Consider the following 27,543-nt stretch of genomic DNA (forward strand, 5'->3'; position numbering starts at 1 on the left):
GCATTTATATTCCAAGTCTGAATACCTTAGCCTGGCTATTTCAATTGTTGGTGTTCCTGCTTTGGCAGTTTATAATGCCAAATCTATTGGGAAAATGGCCTGCTGGATGGTAAAATCCATTAATCATACTTCTACAGTCCTGTCTGACATGCTATTAGACGCCCAGGGTGAACGTAGAGCTATCTTGCAAAATCGAGCGGCCATTGATTATCTTTTGCTTAAACATGGACACGATTGTTCTGATTTTGAGGGTCTTTGTTGTTTTAACTTATCGGATCATACAAAATCCATTCAAGCTCACATTGATAAACTACATGACTTGACAGAAGAAGTTAGAAAACACATTGACCAGGGCTGGTTTGACTGGCTCTTTAATTGGTTACCTGATTTGCATATGTTACGTCAGATATTAGGAGGTATTCTGATTACTATCGGCATTTTGATTTCTATCTGTTGCTTTATTCAGTGTATTCCTTCACTATTTCAATTCTGCACACCTAGTACTAGACATAGATCAGTTAGTCTTGTTTCATATTATTCTTCCACAGATATTAGTTCTGTTTAATGAATGTATAATAGACTGAAGTCAAGGGTGAAATGTTCTGCTCGATTTTCCCGGCCTTCTTGTGTTGAAAAGTAATTGAATGTGACTTCAGTCTCTTACCATTCAAGTCTAAGGGTTAGAGTAGTGAATGGAGCCTATTTACTAGGCACTTCGACATGATCCTGTGCTCTTCCCCATAGATCAGGGCTTGCACACATAGCCTAGGGGATAGATTCGTTAGTATTAGGGATAACCTGTCCTGTAGTGAGGGTATTTCATGGAGCCGTGCTGAATTCAGGCCTGGTAGGCCTCAAACGGGAGAGACTCCATCTTTCTTTCTGCTCCGGCAGCTTGGGATGCTTCTAGGTCAAATGTAATGTTTTAGTTATGAGGTGTTATTCGCTTGGAGAGAACCGGTTCAGGCCGGCCCTTATCGAAGGATTGTATTTTTCTTCATGCCGAAGACACTACATCAGGCCGGCCGGCTGGGAACGTGTCCTTGGTACGGGGAGGTACAAGAATTTGGTGGGCGGCAGGTTACGGGCCGGAATTTTCCATGAGGAAACGCACCTCTATATTAGTGAAAGTCTGAGACAGTTACATGTTCAGTCCGTAGGCGGCATCTAGCCGTTAGCAGTAAAGCTATTACTTATTCCAGGGAAGACAGACGCCATCTTGAAGGCGGAGAAGAACCGAGAGACAGATGCTCTCCTAGCAGAATAGCCAGAGAGGAGAGAGTAGCCGATAAGGAAGAGGTCCCAGTGACTCGGAGAAGGGTGATCCGTGACTGCGGAGGTGTGATTTCCAGGCGAGCCGAGGCACAGACGAGAAGGGAACCTAGATGACCACTGAGTGCAGGCTACATACTACTAAGGTGATGTCGACCCTTTCTTATTAGAGTGTACAACTTAATCTTTCACTGTTCTTTGCAGGTTATGTGTTATATTGTAATGTTATGTGATTGTGTATGCAATGAGTAATAAAGTACCCAGTTTGTAGTGAACCAACATGTGCTGCGTGTTCTTGTATGAGAGGGTAGCCTATTCTTCTAGTCAGCTGCGGCTACATGAACAGATGTTAACCCTGATCAGGTAAGTGGTAACTGAATAAGGGAAAGAGGAGCCCCTCGAACCGGAGAACAGGCTATGCTCGAACTGGCAGTCCTTGTGTGATCTGATGAATAGTGAGACTGATTCCCTTCTTGTATGTTATGGTGATCATAGGATGAACTGTCATATGAGACTGCCATCTAGGTAGAGAGGTCTGGATTCGTATGGGATCGCGAGGCCGCCACTTGTGATACTGTCGTATGGGCAGAGAGGCCTGGATTCGTATGGGATCGCGAGGCCGCCGATTGTGCTGAGACTGCCGTCTAGGTAGAGAGGTCTGGATTCGTATGGGATCGCGAGGCCGCCACTTGTGATACTGTCGTATGGGCAGAGAGGCCTGGATTCGTATGGGATCGCGAGGCCGCCGATTGTGCTGAGACTGCCGTCTGGGTAGAGAGGTCTGGATTCGTATGGGATCGCGAGGCCGCCACTTGTGATACTGTCGTATGGGCAGAGAGGTCTGGATTCGTATGGGATCGCGAGGCCGCCGATTGTGCTGAGACTGCCGTCTGGGTAGAGAGGTCTGGATTCGTATGGGATCGCGAGGCCGCCACTTGTGATACTGTCGTATGGGCAGAGAGGTCTGGATTCGTATGGGATCGCGAGGCCGCCGATTGTGCTGAGACTGCCGTATGGGCAGAGAGGCCTGGATTCGTATGGGATCGCGAGGCCGCCGATTGTGCTGAGACTGCCGTCTGGGTAGAGAGGTCTGGATTCGTATGGGATCGCGAGGCCGCCACTTGTGATACTGTCGTATGGGCAGAGAGGTCTGGATTCGTATGGGATCGCGAGGCCGCCGATTGTGCTGAGACTGCCGTCTGGGTAGAGAGGTCTGGATTCGTATGGGATCGCGAGGCCGCCACTTGTGATACTGTCGTATGGGCAGAGAGGTCTGGATTCGTATGGGATCGCGAGGCCGCCGATTGTGCTGAGACTGCCGTCTGGGTAGAGAGGTCTGGATTCGTATGGGATCGCGAGGCCGCCACTTGTGATACTGTCGTATGGGCAGAGAGGTCTGGATTCGTATGGGATCGCGAGGCCGCCGATTGTGCTGATACTGTCGTATGGGCAGAGAGGTCTGGATTCGTATGGGATCGCGAGGCCGCCACTGGTGATACTGTCGTATGGTCAGAGAGGTCTGGATTCGTATGGGATCGCGAGGCCGCCACTTGTGATACTGTCGTATGGGCAGAGAGGTCTGGATCCGTATGGGATCGCGAGGCCGCCGATTATAAGAGGTCTTGGTATGTATAGTAGGAATTCCCTGTCCTTAGGTGGTAGATATATGTGGTTGCACTATTGTAAATAGGTTCTAGGGAGGGGGTAACGTTCTGGCTGGGTTAGTGAGGCTCTGATGAGCGGGTTCTATCTGATCCGAAAACCCAAGCAGAACAGGCACCCATTAGCACTTTCAGGCCTTTTCAGTGGCACAAGGAAAAGATGCGCTGGAGAAGTCACATATGGGGTCACAAGCTCTTAACTGAGGCCTACCATTGTGCCCACATTAACAATGCCTAGACAATTGTCTAAAGGGTGTACAGTGTTCTTTGTGCTAAGCTCTTTTATTCTGATGTGTACACTTTGTGCCTGATGTTTCCTTTCTGTCCTTGGAGGAAGAAGCTTACCACTGAGCTGGTTTCTCAGCTTGAATATTCATTAACAATGTGCTGGCCACTAATGATAAGCTATTAACTAACTGTGAATCGTGAGCTACTAGCCTTCCATTTAAGGAATATTTTGGATGAAAAAAATACTTGAAACTAAGGGCCCAGTGTAATTCCTGAGAACATATTACAGTTTTTGCACACTTCTGTGACACAATGTGTTTACATCCTGTGTAGGACTATCACATCTTAACAAGAACTTGGAAGAAAGCACTGACACGGAACTGGCTACAAATATCCAGGTTAAAACTCTAACGGCGAATATCCCAAAATGAAATAATTATATCATAAACATGTTAAAACATTAAGGTCTCTAGATTAATTGAGTCATGAGTTTTATGTGATACAGAAAGGTCTATTATGCCCTACCTTGAAAAAACTGAATGAAGAAGCTATGACAGTAATGCAGGTTCTATCCTTAACAATGCAGTCAGCTGTCATTCTAAAAGGATAAATGTGCTATGATTTATTGAAATGCTCATCCCACAGATCCATCAGATAATATTATCTATTCAATTATTATTGGCAACCATATGTTAATATACTGGTTCATAATGTTCAAAATGGGTCAATGCCTAGGCACTCAACCTAAGATAAACTCAGCAGTATCTATGAATGGTTTTCGAAGAACCAAGAAGATCAGGAACAAAGCAGTAGTAACAATAGACACAGCCAAAGCTTTTGCCTCCTTAAATTGGGATTATTGCTACAAAAGAATCAAACTACTAGAGCTTTTACCAATATGTCATTGTCCACCTGTTCTGGGCTACTTTTAAAAATCCGACATGGGTAGCTCAACCTTTAGTTTTCCACCAAGGATTGAGTCATTGACAGTCCATGTTAGCCACTCTGGAAGTTGGAAAGGTTTTTTGTGGTAATTTAGGGCAAAAGATTTCTTTAAATGTTCATGATTACTTTTTGTTTGAGAGTATATATAAAATTACTTTTGATTATTTATAGACATGTTAAACAGTTTGTTAATATTCCAACACTATGACTTTACAATGTTCAATTCAAAAGCCTCACTATGCAACTCGATCTGAATCTAAGTTCTGACTGTGTTACACAATTCGGGGCCGATTCACAGAACTAACTTAAGACAAAGTTCTAAACTTACTACTTTTGGTATTCACAGAAGTTAGGATTTTGTCTTAAATTTGTCTTAAGACAAACTTAAGACAGACTTAAGACAGACTTAAGACAGACTTAAGACAAACTTAAGACAGACTTAAGAAAGACTTAAGACAAATTTAAGATAAAATCCTAACATAAGTCTGTCTTAAATTTGTCTTAAGTCTGTCTTAAGTTTGTCTTAAGACAAACATGAGACAAAATCCTAACTTAAGTCTGTCTTAAGTCTGTCTTAAGTTTGTCTTAAGACAAACTTAAGACAAACTTAAGACAGACTTAAGACAAATTTAAGATAAAATCCTAACTTAAGTCTGTCTTAGGTCTGTCTTAAGTCTGTCTTAAGTCTGTCTTAAGTTTGTCTTAAGACAAACGTAAGACAAAATCCTAACTTAAGTCTGTCTTAAGTCTGTCTTAAGTCTGTCTTAAGTTTGTCTTAAGACAAACTTAAGACAAAATCCTAACTTCTGTGAATACCAAAAGTAGTAAGTTTAGGATTTTGTCTTAAGTTAGTTCTGTGAATCGGGTCCTTCCTCATTAAAGAAATAATTTGAGATAATAGTTGCTGTTCATCAATATAAAATTCAAAAGTGAAATGTAAATATATGCTTGAATATATTGTGCTTAACTGAACGACAATGTGTCTAAGAAAGTATTGAATTCATAAAGATTTAGCATCCTTGAAATGAATACACCACCAAATTTATGGTACAAAGTCTAAAATGTAAGTTTTGGCAAAAGCATGGCAGAATAACTGACTATAATAATTGTAGGCCTTCTATAGGAAAATAAATCATCTAGTATCATGCTGACAAATATTCTATGTTTAACAAGAGTCCTGATTGGCTGTAACTATGGAGCATTTTCATAAACTGCATTTTGTAGTAGGTTTACTACAACTACAATAGTACTACACAATGCTATTCATAAACCTACATGCACAGGACTTCACCTCTGCCTCTCCTACTATTTCTGTACAAGCACCTCTGCACATATACATATAGTTTAAGTTATCTTAAGACTTAAACATATAGATTTTCGTGGTAAATCTGAGAGGGGCAAAAGAAGTGACTGGAAAATGGGGAACACTTAATACTAAGGGCCTGATTATGAGTTTAGCGGTGCAGGATGACCAAGCTGCCGCCCCACTCCTACACCGCCAAACCTGTGTGCACACCGCCTACCAGAGTCTGACTTTTTTAGTCACTGGCCGCTGGTTCTTTGGTGCTCCCACTGCAATGCCTACAAAATAAGCACCGCAATGGGAACGTAAAAGGCACTACCTGCATGGCATGGACTGGTACAGTCCATGCCATGCAGGTACTGTGGTGCATGCACACCGGGGCACAACATGTGCCTCCCTGCATGCACCCCAAGGCCCAGAGGCAACATAGGGCCCTGTCGGGACCCCTTTGTTTTCTTTCCACAACTCTTTTCATGGAGGAGGAACCACCATGAAAGTCGTGGAAGAGAGGAAACTTGTAATATGCTTGGCAGGAATGCAGCTGTCCCGCCAAGCATGTTGCGGCCTCAAGACCTCTGATCCCTGGCAGTTGTGGCGGTGCAATGGCAGTCCAACAGGCCAACTTGTAATGACCACCAGTGAGGCGGTGGCTGGTCTGTTACCACCGCGCCACCGGGAATCACAGACTCATAATCAGGCCCTAAATGGGTGGGGTTAAGACTGAAGGGAGGAGGGTTTTGGGGAGGGCTTAGCAGGGTTTTTTGGGAAGGAAATGCACTCACTCACAAAAGAGTAATCCCATTCCTATTCACAAACTGTTCTTCTAAAACTACTACAGCTAAAAAGGTCCCAAAATAGTTGTAAATCTACTCATTCCCAGACCTACACAACACATGGCGAACCACAGGTAGTGCAGCATCCTCCAATGGAAAACAATGGAGGTAAGGACTTACTATACCACCAAATAGGTTAATGCTGAAATAAATTAACTTATTTTGACTTTTTAAGAATATATGTATATTTAGTTTAATGTTTAAAGAGTCATATGCCAATAAAAAATAAATATATCATAAAATATTTTGATAACTTTTAATTTAAAAATAAATGTAACTTTATTTAAAAAACAAATAGATTAATTTCAAATAATTTTACGTATAACTGTTGCTACAACAGAATTGAGGTGATTGGATGGATCAAATATGAAATATTATACATCTCATAACCAAAAACTTAGCATTTCTCCACATTGGCAAATAATACAAACATAATAGAGAAACTTCAGAATAAACATAACAATCTCTATTTATTCATTTATTTAGGTACAGAATTTTCTATAGTGTTGCTGCACCAGGCAGTATGATCGTGCTTTACGGAGAACTGGAACTATCTGTGCAAGACTTATAAAGGTACACAGTGAAGAAGTCAACCATGAAAGGGAGCAGAGAAAGGAAGTGGAGGCAATGGGAAGGAGATGGAGAAAGGAAGAAGATGGTTTGTTTAGGGTACAAATAGCAGAACATCTTATTTATGGAAACAGTGCCTAGGAATAAATAGTCCATGGAGTTGGAATGATTATTGCATGACCCATATTCTAAGGAGATTTGGTCTTGAAACAAGTGGCTGATAGATCCATGGTTCCATCACTTACATATCTTGCAAATAGGTAGGTCTCAAAACTTTTTTCTGAAGTATAATATGTATGGAGACATTCTCATTTCAGCCCGATGGGTGTTCCAGGTGGCAGCCACTGGCTCAGAAAAAGTATGGCTTTGCGCTTGTGCTGTTTCCAAATTATAGGGACTTGAGAATGAGATGGTCCTTTCTATGGGTTTTCCTTGGGACATCAGTGATTTGTAGTTGGTCTGCTAAGTAGCTTGGTCAGCCTGTAAGAAGGACTGTGTACATGAGTTAAGCGATCTTAAATTGTGGGGGGACGTGGCTAGCGCCCAAGGAAGATGTTGGCAGCTCCGTGACTCAGCTGAGGACGGCGGGGAAACAAAAGGATTTTTCCATTTAATTTACGGCATGGACTGCCTCCCTTAAGATGAACGGACGTCGGAACCTGCTCTCTATCAGGTGAAATGAGCCTCAACTCTTATCAGGTGTTTCTGAGCCTTTTAATCGTTATCCTTGTTATGGCCGCTTGGACGGCTGCCATCTTAGCGCTTTACTCGACCTGAAGAGAATCGTCTACGCAGACCGCGTTCACGAACTGTTCCATATGTCTTACCTCACGTCACAAGAAAGTGCGGGAAAATGATGCAGCGCATTGCATTTTCTTCATATTTTAAGGCCCTTCCTTGTGCTGCTCACCACCTTGGTTAAGGTATTAGCAAAGTGCTATTTCTCCTCACCGCATGCGTCTCTTCACACACTATTTGCTTTCTTCTTCTCCCAGGACTCTGGCATTGTCATTTTGCTTGTTTTAACAGCTCTGCCTGATATTTCATTATGCTTTGGGTTTCCATTCACTCGTGTAGCCACTACTGTCGCTCCACTTTATGATACTTCATTATTACTACTGCGCCACTTTTCAGCCTGCATACTTTCAATTGAAGTGATTTGTTGCGCTTTTATTAACATTGCTATCGACTTTACTTCCTTCTATGGGCATATTGAAAAATGTTTTTTCTCTACAAGCTGCTTCAAGGTGCACACTTCTGGTACGCTCCAAATCACGAGCCAATCCCGCCCAAATGGAAACAACCCTGAGTTCATCCCCTTAAATGGCGGCTCCAATTGTCGCTAATGGTTCATCGGCAGGCAACAATGTTACAACAAAGCGGTTGAAAAAAGACCCTCCTTCTCCGCCAAAATAATCCTCATCAGTGTCTATGGATCTTCTTTTGGAGGGGATTCGCGCCGAGACCATTTGTTGAGGAAACAAACTCTAAAATCCAAGTTTTTACAGACGTATGGGAGAAACTAGAAGAAAGAGTCACCAAAGTTGAGCATTATGTCGAGATGCTAAACTCTTCTGCTGCCAAAACGGTGGCTCTTCAAACTCAAGTCACAGTCCTCCAAAAACAAGTTGAAAATCTTGAGAACAGAAATAGGAGAAACAACCTCCACATATATGGTCTGGAAGAAGGTTCAGAGGGGCCTGATCCCATTTCTTTCTTTCAAAAATTCCTGCCATCAATCCTCAACTTGCCGGAGGGCACCCTCCTTAACATTCAAAGGGCTCATCGATTAGGCCCGATGCATTCATCATCATTGACTACAAAGAAACCACGAGGCTGCATCCTATACTTTTTGGAATATACAGATCTCCTCAAAGTCTTGCAGGCAGCCAAGCTCATGAAACGGATACCATTCTCAGGTAACCAACTTCTCTTTTCGCAGGACTACGCTAAATCAACAGCGGATCGATGCAGAGAACTTCTTACTATGAGACCATCGCTACAATCTATTGGAGCTAAGTTTGGATTATTCCACTCCTGCCTGTTCAAGGTTACCCTCAACAATAATACCACAACTTATGAGGACCCAACTCAACTGCGAAGTTTCCTCAATGCGAACTGCCCAGATCGGATGGACACTTCTAATGCACGCTGTAAGTGATCTTGCTTATGTTATCTAACATTATGTCGTTTCCTAAACTATTGTATCATTTCTTTTGAAGATACCAAGGTTAATTTCTAAAGAATTATTTTGGTTTGCTTGTCTTAATCAACCTTTTGATTCCAGGCCGTTACTTTGAGATTCATGCTTTATAGTGCGTTTTATCGTAATATCTTTGATAGTACTAATCGTTCTTTTTCTCTTCACAGAGTCTGTCTCCATGTATGCAACAAGTATGTCCTATATGTTTGTCTCCATCCTGATGTCTCCCTTGCTTCACCTCATGGAGTCTGGACGTGTCATCATTCCATGTGGTCTCATCCCCCCCACCCCTTCATTGTTTTGAACTCCTTGTAGGTATGTACTATTTACCTTTACCACTTTTCACAGTACTCATTTCCTTTCTTGTATTCTTTCTCACTCCCTTTCCTTGTGTACTATTTTATCATCTATCTCTTTCTTATGCATCACTCCTTCATGTATCTTTTCTTCCATTCCTCTTTCTTTATCTGTCCTACCCTTTCCACTTCTCTCAATTGGTTTTGACTTTCAATATCTTGGCACCTAATATAAGGTTTGTTCCAATGTTTTATATAGCTATTGCTGTTGAATTTTTCACAAGTATTATTGTTCACAATGTACAGAATTTTACTGGTTCACGTATGTTTTTATTACTTCTATTTCACATATGTTTTTGAAAATTGTCACATGGATTGTCAGAGGCTTGAATTCCCCCATTAAACGACAGAGAGTCTTATCCCACCTTTCTAAACTAGATGCTAACATTGCGTTACTACAAGAATCACATCTCACCGAAAGCGAATCACTAAAACTCAAAAGAAATTGGGTTGGTGAAGTATTTTTCTCGCCAGGAGATGATAAAAGGAATGACGTCATAACTCTCTGCCACAAAGCATTGAATGCCAAGCTTGTCTCTCAGGAATCTGACACAGAGGGTAGATGGGTTTACACTAACCTCCTGCTGGGAAAGACCTCCTTGTCCTTGCTTAACATTTACGCCCCAACGGTGACGCCATGTTTTGGTCTCGTATTTCTCAGTTATTGCTCAAATACCCATCAGAAAACTTCATTCTCGCAGGTGACTGCAATCAAGTGATGAACCCGTTTAGTAATAGAAATTCGAAATCCCCCTTTAACCCGAACGTGTCACATAAAGCTTTCACACAAACTATTCAACAGAGAAATCTATTGGACTCATGGCACCTCTGTAACCCATCCACACGAGAATACTCCTTTTTCTCCCCTCCACATCAGACACAATCTCGAATAGACCATATTTTTATTTCATGATACATCTCCCAATCCCTACCTTCTGCTGACATAGGCCCTATTCTCATTTCGCATCATGCACCTTTCTCGATTCAACTGGACATTTTGAACCATTCCACATCACCAAAAAAATGCTGCTTCAACAATTCCTTACTCCTCGAACCTAGTTTTAATTTGTCTTTTGTCTCTTTCTCTCAAGAATTATTTTTCCATTAATCTAAAGAATGATGTATCCTTGCATACAGTATGGGATGCCATTAAGGCCACTGCCCGAGATTTCATCCTTAGATTTGTGTCAAATAAACGTAAAGCTTCTCGCATACTATATAACACACTTCTTGCTAAGATTAAAAAACTTGAACACTCCTTCCATACTTCCATATCGAAGGAATCCCTTAAAGATCTCATCAATGCAAAGACCGTCTTTAATGAATCCACTACTGAACAGGCCTCCCTATACATACTAAAATCCTCAGCGAAGTACTATGGTGGCCAAAACAAATCGGGCAAACCTCTAGCCAAATACCTAAAGATTAAACAACATAAACTTCATACTGATTCCATTATAGATGACAACCAAACACCGAAACTCAAAGATTCTGAAATACTCCAAGAATTCATACACTTCTATAAATCCCTCTACAGACCAGAAAACACACCCTCAGATACAGAACTTTCCCAATATTTTTCCAAAGTTCAAAAGCATACTAATCCCAAATTGGATTTAGCTCCTTTGGAAGCTGACCTTACACAAACAGAATTGTTAAACGCTTTAAAAACACTTAAAAAAGACAATGCCCCTGGCCCTAACGGCTTCACAGTGGAATTGTATCTACACTTCGCTCATCTCCTACTCCCACACTTACACACTCTTAATTCTTCCTTCATCACCTCACGTAATTCCACTGGCTCCTTTTAAAAAGCCTTGATCTGTCTACTACCAAAGGCTGATACGGACCTACATTTCTGTAAGAACTATAGACCTATATCCTTAGTCAACGTAGATTATAACATTTTCTCAAAAGCTTTAGCCCTAAGATTAGAACCACATCTTCCCCTGCTGCTAGGCAAAGAACAATCAGGTTTCGTCAAAGGGCGCAACATCACTGACAACTCACGCTTATTCCTTGACATTTTATCCAAATCATCACACTATCCAGATTCTTTGGCTGCAGTCGCGTTAGATGCGGAAAAAGCATTTGACAGAGTATATTGGCCATTCATCTTCCACGCTCTCAAATGGTTCGGATTTGGACCGAGAATCACTTCTTTAATTGCCCTATTTACTCTGAACCCAAAGCTGCAATATCCACCAACGGTCTCACTTCCCCCTTCTTCAAGCTTAAACGAGGAGTTCGTCAAGGCTGCCCTTTGTCCCCTTTTCTTTTTAATTTGGCCTTAGAACCCCTTTTTTCAAGAATTCGCCAGAATCACTTAAGACAGGTTTTGTGTCGGACCCTCAACAAATTAAATTGGCAGTATACGCTGACCACATTTCAGTTTTTCTTTCCCAACCACAATCTTCACTCACAGCTTTCTTGGGAAAGGTGGAAGCCTACAGACTGGTGTCTGGCTTTAAACAGAGGAAAATGTGAGATACTACCCTTAACCAAATATACCTTCAAGGATGATTTTAAGATCTCTAATTTCACTTGGAACTCTAAATATATAAAATATCTTGGCATTTGGTTCTCTCCCTCTATAAAGGCATCCATCACTCTAAATATGGACAAATGTTCTGCCAAACTTAAAACACTGACTGCAAGATGGCATCCCCTTCATCGCTCTTGGTGGGGCCACCTTGACACAATTAAAATGATGTTGACTCCTATAGTTTTGTATATCCTTTCTAACATACCACTATCCATTCCATCTAAATTTTTTCAAAAAATTAATTCCATTTTAATTTCCTTTTTATGGACTGCTAAAAAATCAAGAATGGCGCTACAGAAATTAACAAGACCAAAATCTGAAGGCGGTGTCAATTTCACCCACTTCTCCAATTAAGACCTTTCAGTTAAGACAATTATTGAATTGGATCACTAACCAGCCTGAGAATAAGCCTCCCTGGGTGGATCTTAAGACCTCGTTTTTAACTCCCTTCTCATTTCAGGAATATCTCTCCTTTACCCGCAAGCCACAAAAACTCTCTACTCCGATAATTAAGCCTGTAAATTATTATCCATTGCACCCCATTTAGCTATACATGACTCAGACACTTTTCTCAATTCCACAATTTGGCACAATAAACAAATCCTTCTTAACAGGAAACCTATATACTGGAAGGTCTGGAGAAACAAAGGTCTGCTCTGGGTTCATCAATTTTTCGATCAAGGCTCACCCATTCAATTTACACAATTACAAACTCTTTATCATCTGCCTTTTTCCTTTAAACCTAAATTTTTGGCCTTGCAGAACGCAATACTCGATGTATACACTAAACTCAAAACTTCACCTTCCTTACCCTTCCAACCCCTTTTCCCATGGCATAATCTCTTGCTCATAAACCCCAAAGCTTCCACTATCTAATCCCATCTAATGACACCTTCTGAGAATCGGGACAAAACCAAAGTAGAACTCTCATGGGAATCTCATCTGGGATCAGATTGGCCTATTTCTCTATGGAACAGAATTTGGACGAAACTCAGGAAATCCTCCAGAGCGGCCAGCACAACACAAACACTTTTTTCTATTTATAATCGATTGTTTCTTACCCCCGCCTACCTAAAAAAGATACATAGCACAAATCCCAATACCTGCTGGACGTGCTCCCAGGATGACGCTGATCTCAAACACATGCTATTCACTTGTACACATGTTTTAAAATTTTGGGAACAGGTTTGGCACCAAATTAACACTATTTTTCACACCACAGCTCCTCTCTCCCTTACAAACATTTTCTTAGGCAGCTTATCTCCGGATTGGAAAAGAGGACACTCCCAGCTAGTATTGATGGATTTGTTACTAGCTGTAGCTTTGCAGCAGATATCAAAACATTTGAAAGGTTCCTCTAAATTGTCTTATTTAGCTTGGTGGTATGCTGTGTGTCACAATCATTGCCTAGATGCAGCACTTGTTCATCCTATCTCTCTTGCTACATAACAATCTACACCTTTGGTGCCCCCTCACACAATTTCTAAATAATACAGTGAAGAAAACTTCTTCACTTGCTTCCTCACTACAAGAAGTTACCAAGCCTCCTTGACTTCCTATTGTATGTATATAACCCTGTTTAACTTATCATTTTCCCATAATATCTTTTAAACTGTGTATTTTTGACATGTACTGTTATTTGCGATTCTTGTGAACCTTTGACCGTATTCATATCATTTTCTATGTTATCTTTTTATTACTTCAGTGGTTATTGTATATCATTATCATTCTTTACTACTCTTTCTTGTATTTATGCATTGGTAAATGATTGTCTATACGAAGTATTGTTTTTATGATCATATTAATCTTTTCAATAAACCTTTTCTTGAACTTAAAAGAGATCTTAAATTGTATTCAAACCTCTAAGCAAAGCCAGATAAAATCTATTACGATTGGGTTGGTGAGACCTAATTTCCTTTTTCCGATGGTCAGCCATGCTGTGGAGTGGAAGGTTGTTTTTAGAGGTATTAAGGAGTTACCTATTATAAAAGTTAATCTGATCCTAGTTGTGCCCAAGATTGTGGAGAATCTAAGTGAATGTTGCAGAAATAACCGGCCTCCTATAAGACAGAAGCTAATTTTGGGGGAGTGGTTCTTTCAGGAATCCAACATACCAAGGACTGAGAAAGCCTGCATGCATGGCTTTCAAATATTTAGCTGTCAGTTCAACATAAGAAAACATGCTACATAGTAAATGGATGTTACGGAATTGGCTATTTTTTGGACATTTTCCATCTTCCAAAAAAGTCTATAGTGTGCATTTTTTGAAACTGAAGTGAGGGCAAATGACACAATGCACATTAATCAGAACCAATGCAACAAGAGAGTAGATGACTTAGGATATGAAATTCCAGACTATTATTGGGGTGTAGGATGGGGTGATGAGTAGCTGCGGGGGCTGTTTTTGTTAGAGGAGCCTTGGTGGTTTTACCTTTTCCAATCTAGTGGAGTTTGTATTTTTTATTTTTTAAACAAAATCGTTTTCAGAGGGGATTTTTACTTACATACTGTGTGTTCTGCTGGGGGAATTGCTGTTATTTTCTGTGGAAAGGGCCTGTTAGAGCCCGCGTGTTTCCAATCGGTGACCAATTGGTTGCCACACTGAGGGCTTGATCAGCGCTCTAGCATGACATGAAAGAGGGTCTACGAGCGGATGGCAGCTGCGGTAAGTAGCTGCAGGGCTGTTTTTCTTAGAGCAACCTTGATGGCTTTTACCTTTTCCAATACTGTGTGTTCTGTTGAGGGAATTGCCTTTATTTTCTGTGGGAAGGGCCTGTTAGAGCCCGGGTGTTTACGATCGGTGGCCACTGTTGGTTGCCACAGTGAGCGCTTGGTCAGCGCTCTAGCGCAGATCGCATGTGCACCGCCATAGCATTAAAGAGGGCCGATGCGCGGACACAACACTAGCGCGCCTAAGAAAAGCACCCGTTTGCGCCTGCATGGCACCAGGGGCCAGGTAAGCTGTCCATTTTAACATATCTGGTGAACGTTTATCTTACTCGAAACAACCTCAGCTGATCACAAACCCATCAACCTGACTCCGGATCCCTAGCTCACTAGGAAGGCAGGAGACGCAAAACTTTCGAGAGAGGTTATTAAAGCACTACGCGCTTCGAGTCTTGGGCTCTTGGCGCCATATCTATGTAGCTAAAAATAGCTGAACTCTCTAATGTAGCCAGGGGGCTCACGTAATAGCAGCTTAAAGAAAACATAGGTGCCAACCTGTATTCTTTTGGGCCTGTGTGTCGCACAAGATGAGAGAGGTGTCCACAGAGAAAGGCCTCAGGCTCAGCTAGATAAGTAACCTTGCTAAAAGTGAAAGCACACGATGCAGGAGGAATGAAGAGAGAAGAGAGAATCCAGCTGCACCCCTCCTACAGCCCGCCCCTACTTGTGATGAGTTTAAAATGTTAACACTCATTACCTCGTTCTCCTGCTCGGCCTGCCCCGCCCCCTGCCATTGAAATGAATGGAGTTCTGTGAACTCCTCCCAGGGCCATTGGGAAAGCGCCCGAATTCCAACCTTATTCAGGGCATTGAAAATCGGCACGCCCTCTGCCCTGATGTCACAGCTGTAGCTTGTGTCTGCAGGTCGAAGAATAACTCGCCCAGCAGGCACATGCACAGCAGGAGAAGGACATCTGCAAAGTTAATCACAGCTGCCCATAAAAAATAAGAGAGCAGCAAGTAGTATTTTCTAAATTCTCTTTTTGCCTCTCCCCTCGGAGTGGTAGGGGCAGGGCGACACCCATTTTTCCCATTAACACCAGCCGCCCCTGACTCCCAGTCTGATCTCATGGAATATCACCATACGGGGAATAGAGAGGGGTACAGCACCTGGGACTCAGGAGTAGCTGAAATGTTTAAGCTGTGCATAGTGCTAGTCAGCTCCTGGATGCAAATAACTGTCTCACAATGAATGCCGATAATACAGAGGTTGTGGTCTTCGGGCAGAGAATTCAGTTTGGTCTGTCTGTTGGTGGCCGGAGACTTGTGGCACACTACCTGCTCCTAGTACCTCCGCTAAAAACCTGGGGGTGATCTTCGATAACACCCAGGTTAATTGGACAGTGAGTTCCTATTTTTGGATCGTCAAGAGCCTGAAGAAGATCTTTCCCTTCCTTCCCAAGGCATTAAGAGTGTCGATGGTCATTGCGCAAATAACATCTCACCTTGACTACAATACCATTCTGTGTTTGAACGCCAACCAGCATTCGCTGAATATACTTCAGGTTATTCAAATGCAGCTGCACAGTTGGTGTTGGGCGTTCCTGAACATCTGTCATTGAGGGAGGGATTGAGATCTCTTCACTGCCTTCCAGTGAGGAAGGGGCTGCTTTTCAAAGCTCTGTGTCTGGATTTTAAGACTCTCAACCAGCAGGGCTCTTACTATTTAAGAACCGTTTTCAACGGGTATATTCCTAGCAGACAATTGAGATCGACTGGGCAGAGGAAATTGATGGTTCTTCGTTTTAGGAAGGCGAGATGGGGTAAACGTACATTTTCTGTGGTAGCTGCTATGTTGTGGAACACTCTCCCTGCACACATTACAAGCATTACTTCTTATTCCGTGTTTCGCAAGAATGTGAAGACCTGGCTTTTTTCACAACTATAAATTTCTTTGTTGGTCCCCCCCATATGCTCTTGAACGTTCTAAAACTTTGATGCCTTTTGGTTTTATGTGCTTTATAAGTTGTAAATTACAATTACAAATTGCAGGAGTCAATCTCTGACCATATCCAGTATGGGAATGTGCTTAGTAAATGTTTGTGATTAAGCAAAACTGAGCTCACAAACTTTCTATAGCATCCAGAGTCTAGAGTACACACTCCATGCCTCAGGAGCAGATATTCAATCATGTAATATTAAATGTATTAAATGCAAATGGTGCAATGCTAAATGTGAGCATATTTATTTGCAAACTTATATTTTGTGACTTAAATCTGTCGGTGGTGAATTTTCTGCACAGACTCATTGTCCCTGACCTTCACCAAGCCTTTGGGCGGGGAATGATTCTAAAAATAAAACAGTGTAAGTAAAAATTCCTGAGGCAAACAGCTGTTCCAACAGAGTGTTTGCAACAGAGACCTGCCCGGGGAAATCTTCATCCTCATTTTATCAAGTGTGATTGAGGCTTGCGGCAGGTGATAGCTGCGACGGTGCCATAGATTCAATTGCCTCCTTCTACCTCAAGCAAATTAAGATGAAGAAGGGCTAGATATCTACATCTAAAGAAACGTATTGCCTTTTCCCTCACTTTCCTAATCCAGAAGCACTGCCCATATGTGTTGACCTCTCCACCACCTTGCACAAAAGCGAGGGGGGTGGTATATTTGTTCCAAACGCTGGGTAAGGCCCAACTCCACCCTATCCCTGCTGTGGACGTGAGAGGTTGGGTATATTTTTCAGGACCCAACCGACCACACCAAGAACGTTGTGTGACCCCTGCCTTGTTCAGGGGTAAAGAGTCAGTGGGGTTACTTGTGTGCCTCCAATTGTGCCCATGGGTGGGAAGGAGTTTGTTTCCTTTAGCCCCACCAATCTAGTCCAAGGCTGGACAATGTCAATTTCCCCAACAACACCCGCTTGCCAGGGGAGCGGTACTTTAAAAAATGAAGAAGGGTAGGTAACTCACAGCTGCTGCATGCAGTTACAGAATTGCAAAGAAAGTACAGACGATTTTTATTAGGCCCCATTCTCTGTGGCTTGGCAAATGTTTTGGGCCGCAGACGACGGGGAGTGCAGAGCTTTCCTGGCATTCTGTTTGGTGTTCTAAATGGGGGGTGGTGTAATTCCCTATTCTCTATGGCCCACAGCACCTGGCGGGGCACAGACATCTGAGGCAGTTGCCAGCTTCCCAGCATGCGTTTTCATTTGTTCTTTTTTTGTTTTACAATTCTTCCCTTGCCCTTGGGCAAAGCAATAAAGAGAGATTGTGTAGCTGACAAATCATCCCACCCTAGAGCATGGTAGAAAGAAATAAAATGCCCTGCTCCCCTTGGGCATGATGGTGGCAGAAAATGTGGTGCATCTGTTATATTTTCTTTTTTTAGGGGGATGAGGATGCGGAGTACATTTTCCTCCCAGCCCTGTCATGACTGAGAAGATCTGTTGTAAAAGAGGCACAAACCTGAAACCCCCTCTTCCTTGGAAAGAGGGAGACAGGACAGCTATCAGCTGCTGCTGCCATTTGTTGAGAATTCCCCTTGCCCAGGGCGATGTCACAGAAGTGCCTTGTTGCAGTAAAGAAAGGTCTATTCACACAAGTCATATCACACTGACTTACCCTCATGAAGGAGCACAGAAATGAAGTCCCTAAGTAGTTTATGACCACATGAAGCAACCAATGAGGATTGTATGCTTAACTGTTTGGTTGCCATTTAACAGTTGCTAAGTAGAGATTTATGCAGTTTGAATAAGCCAATAACATTATATATGTGTGATATTAAAAGTACATGGTGAATTATGTGCAAACTACATATAATCAGTTTTTAATCTCATTACTTATGACAGGTGCATGCTTCTCATCTGACATTTGGACCACATATCAGTGAATTGCTGTCATAAGGACTATTTTTCATGATGACATAGTCACATTGTTCCAATCGATATACAGGGGCTGGAGTTTGGCTGAGGTGGTACTCCATTGCAACAGTGATGGTTCACCATGTCTGCCAAACTCACGATCTTCCATCTGATTTAGAGGTGGGCAGACAGTATGTTGACAAAGAATTCATCCAGAGTGGGCAATCAAATGGCTTTTTTTGCTGTCCATCACCTGGAGGTGAGGGACAGTAAAAAAAAATAACTATGATCTCCGCGCCATGGGAGAAAAAACGTCTGGTGGTGGAGTCATTCGTTTTTCATTTATCAGAAACAAACTCCCACTGTGTAAAATTTTAACAGGTGGATGTCTTCTTGGATGGATCCAAATTTTTCCATCTCTGGCAGGAATGGCCATGAGGGTGGTTCCTGCTAATGGTAAGAGATATGTGTGGGGCCAGCAGACATCTCCAGATTTGGGGAACAGGATGTCTGGCAGGGTGACATAGTGATTTACTCTGTCCTCCAAACTTAAAATAAGACCCATACTCTGCTAAAACCTGTCTTGTGTGGTTCAATATCTGTGGATAACATGCAACACAAATATCAAGGTAAATTATGGTCTGCATTGCTGTAAGATGTTGGGTTATTAGTTGAATGAGGAAAATAAAAACCTCAAGAAATGAGCACAATCCTTGTCAAACTGAGTCCTTAGTCACTAAACTAGCCAGAGCTCAAGCTCCTGGTAGCTTTGGCACAGAGTAGACAAGCTAAACTTAGAGGCAATGTGTAAAGTATTTATGCAGTGGTAAAGTCAAAATGAAAAACAATAAAAATACCAAAATGTATTATAAACATAGAGTAAAATTCAATGAACAAAATAACACCAAAATTACAAAAATCTAATAAGGGGAACCGGAAATATGATTTTTTTTAGATTTAATTAGAAATAGCAACAAGAAGCACAACGTGCCAGTGATAGCAGTATAAAAGGACAAAGGTTCTATGTGAGGCTGACCACGATAAAGCACGAAGCAGCTACACTAACCAGGTTTGTCCAGGTCAAAGATGTTACCTTTTAACCTTAGTCCTTTAAGGCCCAGTCCACCACAGAAGTATACTCCTAAATCTCCCCAGGACCTCAAGAGAGGCATTTAGAGACTCCCAGGATGTCAGGCAGAGGCCAACAGGAGGGTCCAGGTCCAGTTGCCACTGGTAGACTAGGCAGTTGTACGAAAAGACATCCTGTAGCTTGTCATTTCCCTTTAGCTTTAACAGGAGATCAGCCTTATTACCATTTGAGTCTACTTCTTTGTCCTACGTACAAGAGGTTGAGCAGGTCCAGTCTTCTAGGCTTATCCCAGGTCTCAGACAGTAGGTAAAGTCCTCCTCTGATCTTCCACATGTCCAGGAGGGTTCTGAAGCAGGTGCTTGAAGATGCCACATTTATGTCTGGCACAAGCTAGTGGGTGGGAATGGCCTGTGTGGATCACCTACTCAATGGGTTAAAGGTTACAGGGGCTAATCCTGCCCACTTTGGCCAGTTTGAAGATGGCCGAAGACTTTGACTACACTAAACCTGGGTTCCTAGGACGGGGGAGTGAGGGTAGTGTACTATGGTGATCCAAGTGTCCATCCACATCTAACACTAAAGTCAAGTTTTAGGCAGTCACTGTACCCTCAACAAACACAGAGATAGGATTTGGGTGAGACAAGGCTGAGGTTTCAGCAACCAGACAAATTGTTTTGGCATTCTGTTTTCCTCCTTTGAAGTGCGCCCTCAATGTTATCTGAAAAAATCCAGCAGGATCTGACACTGTGATGTCAACAAGAGACCCCGTAAGATGGAGGTCAGTTTGGCAGGAGGAACAAAAAAAGGGTGCAGGTGTTAGCTACAGCTGCCTGTAAGGGGTAGGCCTCTTTGAGGTTTAGCAATTCCTAGTGGGTTAAAAATCGACCTATCTCATGAATATTAATGAAGTTGGTCTCAAATTGCGAACCATTGGGAATAGCAGCCATCAAAGGGGTGGTGGCCTGCTGGAGTCAGCAGACCACTAGGGCTGTGACTGCTTTTTGATTGAGCATTTTTTTTAAATGCAGCCTGTTTTCTATAAAGGACAATGGAATGCATTTAAAAAGAAAAATTAACCTTTGAAGTTTCATTTTTGTTTGCTCTTAAAAAATATTTTGTTATACATTCTCAAAGTGGAAGAGGTCCCTTGCGGACCCCATCTCATTTGCGAATGGTTACCACTAACTTTTAGTGGTCAGTAAAAACTGACTGTAATTCCATCACATAACATTCATACATAGCCCTACAATTCAGTATTTGGAAGGGACGTCCTGAACATGCCTCTTCCAAATACTGAACTGCTCAGCCAAATTGCCATTTTGTAACAAGTTACAGAATCATATTTTGGCATTTGTCCATATGTAAGAGCATTTTTGCATTTGGAAACAGTCTGATCAGGTCATTTCCGACCCCAAAAAAGGGTTGTTAATATGGTCCTAAGTACTTGGACCCAGACCCAGACCATTCTGTCAAGGGCACAACACCACCTCCCCACTCCGAGGCCTTTTTTCCCTGTCTTGGTAGCAAGTTCCCACCTCCTTCATGCCGACTTATATGCTAATTGGTGGCTGGCAGAAGGGAGAACGCAAAATGCAGGTTTAGCTTCCAGGGACTTCAGGCTGAGCAAAGGTGGCTTTCTAAAAGTCATCTTTCCAAAATATTTATTACATATCTGACTTTACTTGTGAATTGTCCTTGCAATAAATATTCCAAAAAGTCAACAAAATACATTTGTTTCCGTTTCCTAGGGGGAGGTAACACATATTAAATGTAATATTGTATCCTAATGCCTATGTAACTGTCAACTGTGCTACACTTAAAATAGTGTTGAGGGCTTTTTCACTGTAAGGACATGTTTAGCATTAAACTTTTACATGTCTTACTTTTAAATACCATGCACCCTACTCTAGGGGCAATAAGGCATACCTAGGGGTGACTTATAAATATTTAAAAGGAAGGCTTAGGCCCACCAAAAGGTGCTATTTTAACAGGCCAAATTTGCTATGCTGCTGCTGCAGCTCTTTCAGCTGGTAATGGAGGAATAGATAAGTCTTAGCAAGACATGCATTTTTTGCCCGCTGGCTATCTGCCCTCCCATATACCTGAGAGAAATATTGGAGACTCTCTGCCAGATCTGTTGCATTTCCTCCAGAATGAAATGGGGTGGCCTCTCTCTTCGGATATTTTGGAGGTAAGGGATGATTTGCCTGCAGCACAATAGAGGTGGATTCCTGTGCCCTTGAAGGTGGCTTAGGAATGGTCATTTATAGTCTTCCACTATATAACCTCCAGTTTTAAATGGCTGGCAGAGAACTCCACCCCAGCTACTACATCTCCTCGTCTTAGGCATAAAAACATGAAAAAATAGGGAGGGTGAAGAATGAACCTACCCAGAGTGATGAGTGGTGCCATTGGAAAACACTTCTTTAATTAGAATTGTATTACAAAGACATGTTGGTGTATATGTATGCAAATGAAGTATATTTCTCTGAACACATATAATAGGGGTTACATTGTGTATAAAGATGGAACATTTTTAGAATGTGACTTTTGTGTTTTTTTATTGTTATTTGATATGGGGAGGAACATGTTATTTTCATGTGTGCTGGTTGTGTTGCATACCTGTGTGTGTGGGGGGGGGTGTTTGCTTTTTTGCGAAATGTGATGTGTAAAAGAGAAAAGTCATGTGTAATTTTATAACTCATTACTAATATTCACATGTGCAATTTTCTAAGTAAGTTCAATGTTTTACGTTTTGGCAATGTGCTTTTTAAGTCCTTGGTTTGAGTATCGGCAATGCAAACATTTTTTAGAAATCTGTATTTTTTATCTTCGCCTTTCTGATGTTAGTGTTTTACCCTGACTTAACTAATTTCTTCATAACTCCATTGCTGAACCTTTGAATGGCCATGTGTGGTGTGTGACTTATTTCTTCTGGCGTACAATTGTGGAAATGTGTTTTTCTATTTGCTTGACCCTCCCTGTTTCCTCTTTTGTTTTCCCTTTACTACTCCCACTTTGCAGTGACAGTCTCCAATTTCCACATCTCCATTTACACTTAAATTATAAATCTATGTATGCATATTTTTTCTCACTTGTAATGGTGATATCCGCACATAAGAGATATGATAGGCATAACGATAACTCTATGTTTATAAAGTTGTGAATTGCATTTTTGACTGTGTGAAGCAGAACTACAGGGATTCTACTCAGCCGCGGTCGTAGTAGGAGTAACTGCAGGGCAGTGACGTGGGGAGGGGGAGGGGCACGGTGGGGGGTAGTAAACGATGGATTACGGAGGTTTACAGGTAAGTTAACATATAAATTAATAAAACGAATTTCGTTGCGTGCACTGCATCGCATTTGGGGATGCAGTGCACGCAACGAAATTCGTTTTATTAATTTATATGTTAACTTACCTGTAAACCTCAGTGATCCATAGTTTACTACCCCCCCCCCTTCCCCTCCCCCTCCCCACGTCACCGCCCTGCAGTTACTCCTACTACCGACCGCGGCTGATTCTACTGTTATGAATTGTGCACCTTGAGACATCACCCTTGCTACAAGTTAATCTAGAGGGAGTTTTGAGTTAAAGTTGTCTGATTATTTACGCAGAATTCCATGATGAGCATGATTAGGTACAAGGACTGTATTACATATTTAATGTAGTTCATGCTTCATACATTCGTCTGTTTCGTTATCCAGGGAAACATAACATGCAATCGATGTATATTACATGACCAAAGCACATTTAGAGGATCTCTTCCTCACTTTAATGGTCAGATCAAATTGCCATTGTGTATGTTGTTCTATATAGTGCTAACTCCATCTAAACAGCCATTGTAGTGCAATGTAGGTGTGAATAGTAGAAAAGACATCCATGCTTTGACTGTGGTAATTTAGCAGACACATGTTGGCATATATGGAGACATTGTCCCAATATTTACAGACACAAAGAAGGTCTGAATCCTATAGAACGTACATCTAAACAGATGAGAGATACATCAGCATAAAACCCAAGGCGAATATGCTAAATTTGGCACCAGCACATCAATCTCACAATGCAACAACTGACATAATAACATAATATCAGGTAACAAAAATAGCACTTGATACTAGGAGAAAACAGGGAATCAAGGAGTAAGTTGGTGGGGAAGGAAATTCATATAACTTTATTAATGGAGTGTCAAAATAGGTCACATAACTGATCATGGAGAAAGGGGGCAGGAAGATTTTACTATCCTCAGTATTGATGCTTGATTTTTTAGGCCTATGGTTTATCTCCATGTTCCCCTTTGGAAGGCAAAGGCCGTTAGCTGGTCCTGTCATACAGCTGTTTTGCTACAGTTTCCTGGGAATTATTTGAGACAATCAATAATGACTCTGACGCAATGCAACTTAATGCATAAACTCAGAGCCTGATTCACAAACTGCACATTGTAGTGTGATGTATACACTACAACAGTAAATACTACTACTTCTACAAAATGTACTGCAAAGTGCTATTCACAAACTGCACTTTTGTAATACTTACACTTTTGTAGTAAGTCCCTAATTCCATTATTTTGTATAGGAGTGTGTTGCTGTATCAGTGGTTAGCCATGTGTAATGCTGTACTTTCTACAAAAGTCCAAATTGCAAGGAAAGTGTAATGTATGACAGGTTACTACAAAAGTGCTGTGTGTGAACACCAAAAAATAGTAAACTTACATAAAAGTGTAAACTTACTCAAAAGTTACCTTTGTGAATCAGGCTGTCAGTGTTCAAACCACGCATGCAATAAAGTTTCAACGATTGAAATTATATATATTTGCAGACAACTTATATCAGCTTGTTGAAAGACAAGTATCTGCAGAGTGTCCACACGATTGATTCATTAAAAGTCAACACTTGAATCCTTACAATTAGACTTTACCTAGCATAGCCTTGATATGCTGGTCTACCCAGTAGCGGCCCGTGGAGGGAGTGCTGCGGGGTGGTGGGGCGGGGAGGGGAGGATCATGGTGGGGGGGTAGTAAACTACGGAATACGGCCGAACAGAGGTAAGTAAACAAATAAATAAATAAAACGAATTTGGTTGCACGCACTGCATCGCATTTGGCAATGCAGCTCACGCAATGAAATTTGTTTTATTTATTTATTTGTTTACTTACCTCTGTTCGGCCGTATTCCGTAGTTTACTACCCCCCACCCTGCTCCTCCCCCACCCCGCCCCACGGGCGGCTACTGGTCCGGTGAATGAAGGCACGATTGATCTCAAACCCCCAAGCAAACATCATCAATCAAAGCTACAATCTAGAATTGCACAATGCTTATTGCTAGTGATGACCCATGCCATAAAGTAAAAAAATAAAATTTTTAAAGTCTCCTCTGTTTGGCCTCCTTCAAGAGTACCAGCACAGCTATGAATAAAACTGATTTCTGTAGCTGATCTAAACATGATCAAAACATGATTTCAGAAGCCTGTATATCACTGTTTCCTAATATAATGGTTAAACTGCATTAAAACTTCCAGAAATCTAGATGATGACTCAAACAGTGGGGCATATCAACAACAACCGGCGATAATCATCTCTAAGCGCACTTAGCACTAGGAGAATTATCGCCGGCTAGCGTGAATTTTTATCGCTGAGGTAGCGTGCTATTAGCAACGCTTATCTCAATAGCAATAAAAATCCTCACGCTAACAGGCTAACGTGAGATTATCGCTGGAAACCCAGCGATAATTTCACGTTACCTTGTTGATAGGGACAGGCAAACTTAGCCATGATATCCTCCTTCCATAGGATATCATGGCTAAGTCAGAAAAATACCAGATGTAAAAAAGCAGCGTTAACCGCGTTTAGCGCTGCTTTTTTTGTCTCTAACAGGGTTAGCGACATTCTTGATAATAGGAGAAATGTCGCTTAGCGACATTTCTCCTATTATTTTACTCTGAAACGCCCCCTTTGCATCTCATTAGAGATGCAAGGGGAAGCGTAGAGTAAAAGGGTGCTAACATGCAAATTTGCATGTTAGCACCCTGTTGTTGATAGGGCGCTTAGTTGTATCTCTCCTTTTTTGGCTTTTAAAGCCAAAACAGCAGAGATAAAGCCCTTGTTGATATGCCCCTATGTTACCAACAGTTAGGGTTCCCACTAAACTCTCTCTTCCCTAACACATCCAATTAAAAAACATAAAGCAGGATAACGCAAAACCTTGCTGCAAGTGAGCGTCACTGAAGATAGATTGCACTTGAGAACGTTTTTCAAATGTAGGGAGATGGTGTACTCACATTTTTGCCGTGGTGGCACTCTGACTCCCACGAGGAACAGAACAGTAGAAAGAAGAGTGAACCCTGTAATGGCCAAGAGCACTGTACGCAGCGAGCTGTTCATTGCAATCCAAAGGGCAAAAGAAAAACACGAACCCTATTTAAATATTAGGGAGACAGTGTTAGAGCAGACCAATGAGATGTGATACTAGTTGATAAAAAGAAAGAGTATACCCTGCCGGGTGTCTTTAAAACAAAATAATTGACTTTTAAGCTGTTGATTTTGGAAATACCTTATGTAAACAATGAGCAGGTCCTTTTACAGGCAGCATGTCTAGGCTATAATTATATTCTGATGCATGAGTGAAATGCAATGATAATTATACCACTACAGTGAAAATACACAGAGTGTACCGGTGAGCATACTTTAAAATGGTTTGGATTCCAGAATGAGCATTTATTTATTTATTTGCAGTAGCATCAAGCACATACCGGACAGTAAAACAGAACACTCAGAGTTACACGAGAAAAGAGAAATATGCAAACATGTAAACATAAAACACAGATTATCAAAAAATATCAAGCTGTATAACAGTATATAAACTATACAAAAGTAAACCCTCATGCTCTGCCAGCAATGAGTGTAAAAATCATAGGGGCAGATTTATGTTGCACTTGCGCCACTTTTGCGCTGCCGTTGCGTCACTTTTGTGACGCAGCAGCGGCGCAAATCCTGCGCCATGGAGCGGGGTATTTACAACGTGACGCATCTGGGAGATGCGTCACGTTGTAAAGCCCTGCGCCACATGTAGGTGTTCCAGGGCAGGTGGGGGCGTTCCGGCGCAGGAACGCCTCCTAAAAGTGGCTGAGTGAAATCTACAAGATTTCACTCAGTCACTTTTGAGCCCATGCTGCGTCAAAACCCTGCGCCTGCTTGAAGCAGGCGTAAGGATTGACGCAGCATTGTACAGATAGGGCCCCCCAGAACATTGCTGGAGCTGCGTCACGCTTGCGACGCAACTCCAGCAATGCGCCACTTTTACGGCACAGATGCGTCACGCATCTGTGCCGTTTTTGCCCCATGGTGCGCCGCATTATAAATGCGGCGCATCCATGGTGGCGCAGCTGTGGTGCATAATAATTGGCGCATCCCTGCTGATATGCAGGGATGCGCCGGTTAACATAAATCTGCCCCATAGTGAGAACGTAACGTCAGATAATTTATTTACTTAACAAGCGGTAATCCCTGATGGATAGTTTTGCTGTTACATGCCTATGATTGTTAGTGATATCCAGACTCCTGAGTGATAGCTTCGTAGTCGCATGGCCAACATTGTTAGATCTGTGGAACCTGGGGGATAGCCTTACTGTCCTACCTGAGCCTATAGGGTATCTTTACCAGAGGCATGAGACACAACGCGCCATTGGCCCATCAATCGAGGATCTTGTGGGAAGGCACTGGACCTACAAGATCCCTTCCACATTCTATCATGTCCCCTCGCATGCCGCTTTAGGTGCCACCTCCAAATCTTTGGCACATACTGGTTCATGATTATCATCTTTCACAGACTCCGGTCTGAGACTGCTAAACGTCATTGAAAGAGGCTGGTATGTGACTCCTGAACGGATTGTAAAGTACCACCTTATGATTATTATAAAACTATGGAGCATATCAGCAACAACCGGCGATAATTATCACTAAGCGCACTTAGCGCTAGGATAATTATCGCCGGCTAGCGTGGATTTTTATCGCTGAGAT

At 42.0% G+C, this 27,543-nt stretch overlaps 1 protein-coding gene across 2 annotated transcripts in view; it reads right to left on the minus strand.

Annotated features, from left to right (window-relative positions):
* LOC146797915 (galactosylgalactosylxylosylprotein 3-beta-glucuronosyltransferase 1-like) overlaps nucleotides 1–27,543 on the minus strand; it is a 641,970-nt gene that overhangs the window by 315,411 nt on the left and 299,016 nt on the right. For both annotated transcript variants that reach the window (XM_085627775.1, XM_085627774.1), the window contains exon 5: nucleotides 25,806–25,941. In XM_085627775.1, the coding sequence (XP_085483901.1) occupies nucleotides 25,806–25,908 (103 nt within the window). In that variant the 5' untranslated portion in view covers nucleotides 25,909–25,941. The remainder of the gene's footprint in view (nucleotides 1–25,805; nucleotides 25,942–27,543) is intronic.

This window comes from Triturus cristatus, chromosome 9, assembly GCF_964204655.1.
Source record: "Triturus cristatus chromosome 9, aTriCri1.1, whole genome shotgun sequence".
Classification (NCBI taxonomy): domain Eukaryota; kingdom Metazoa; phylum Chordata; class Amphibia; order Caudata; family Salamandridae; genus Triturus; species Triturus cristatus.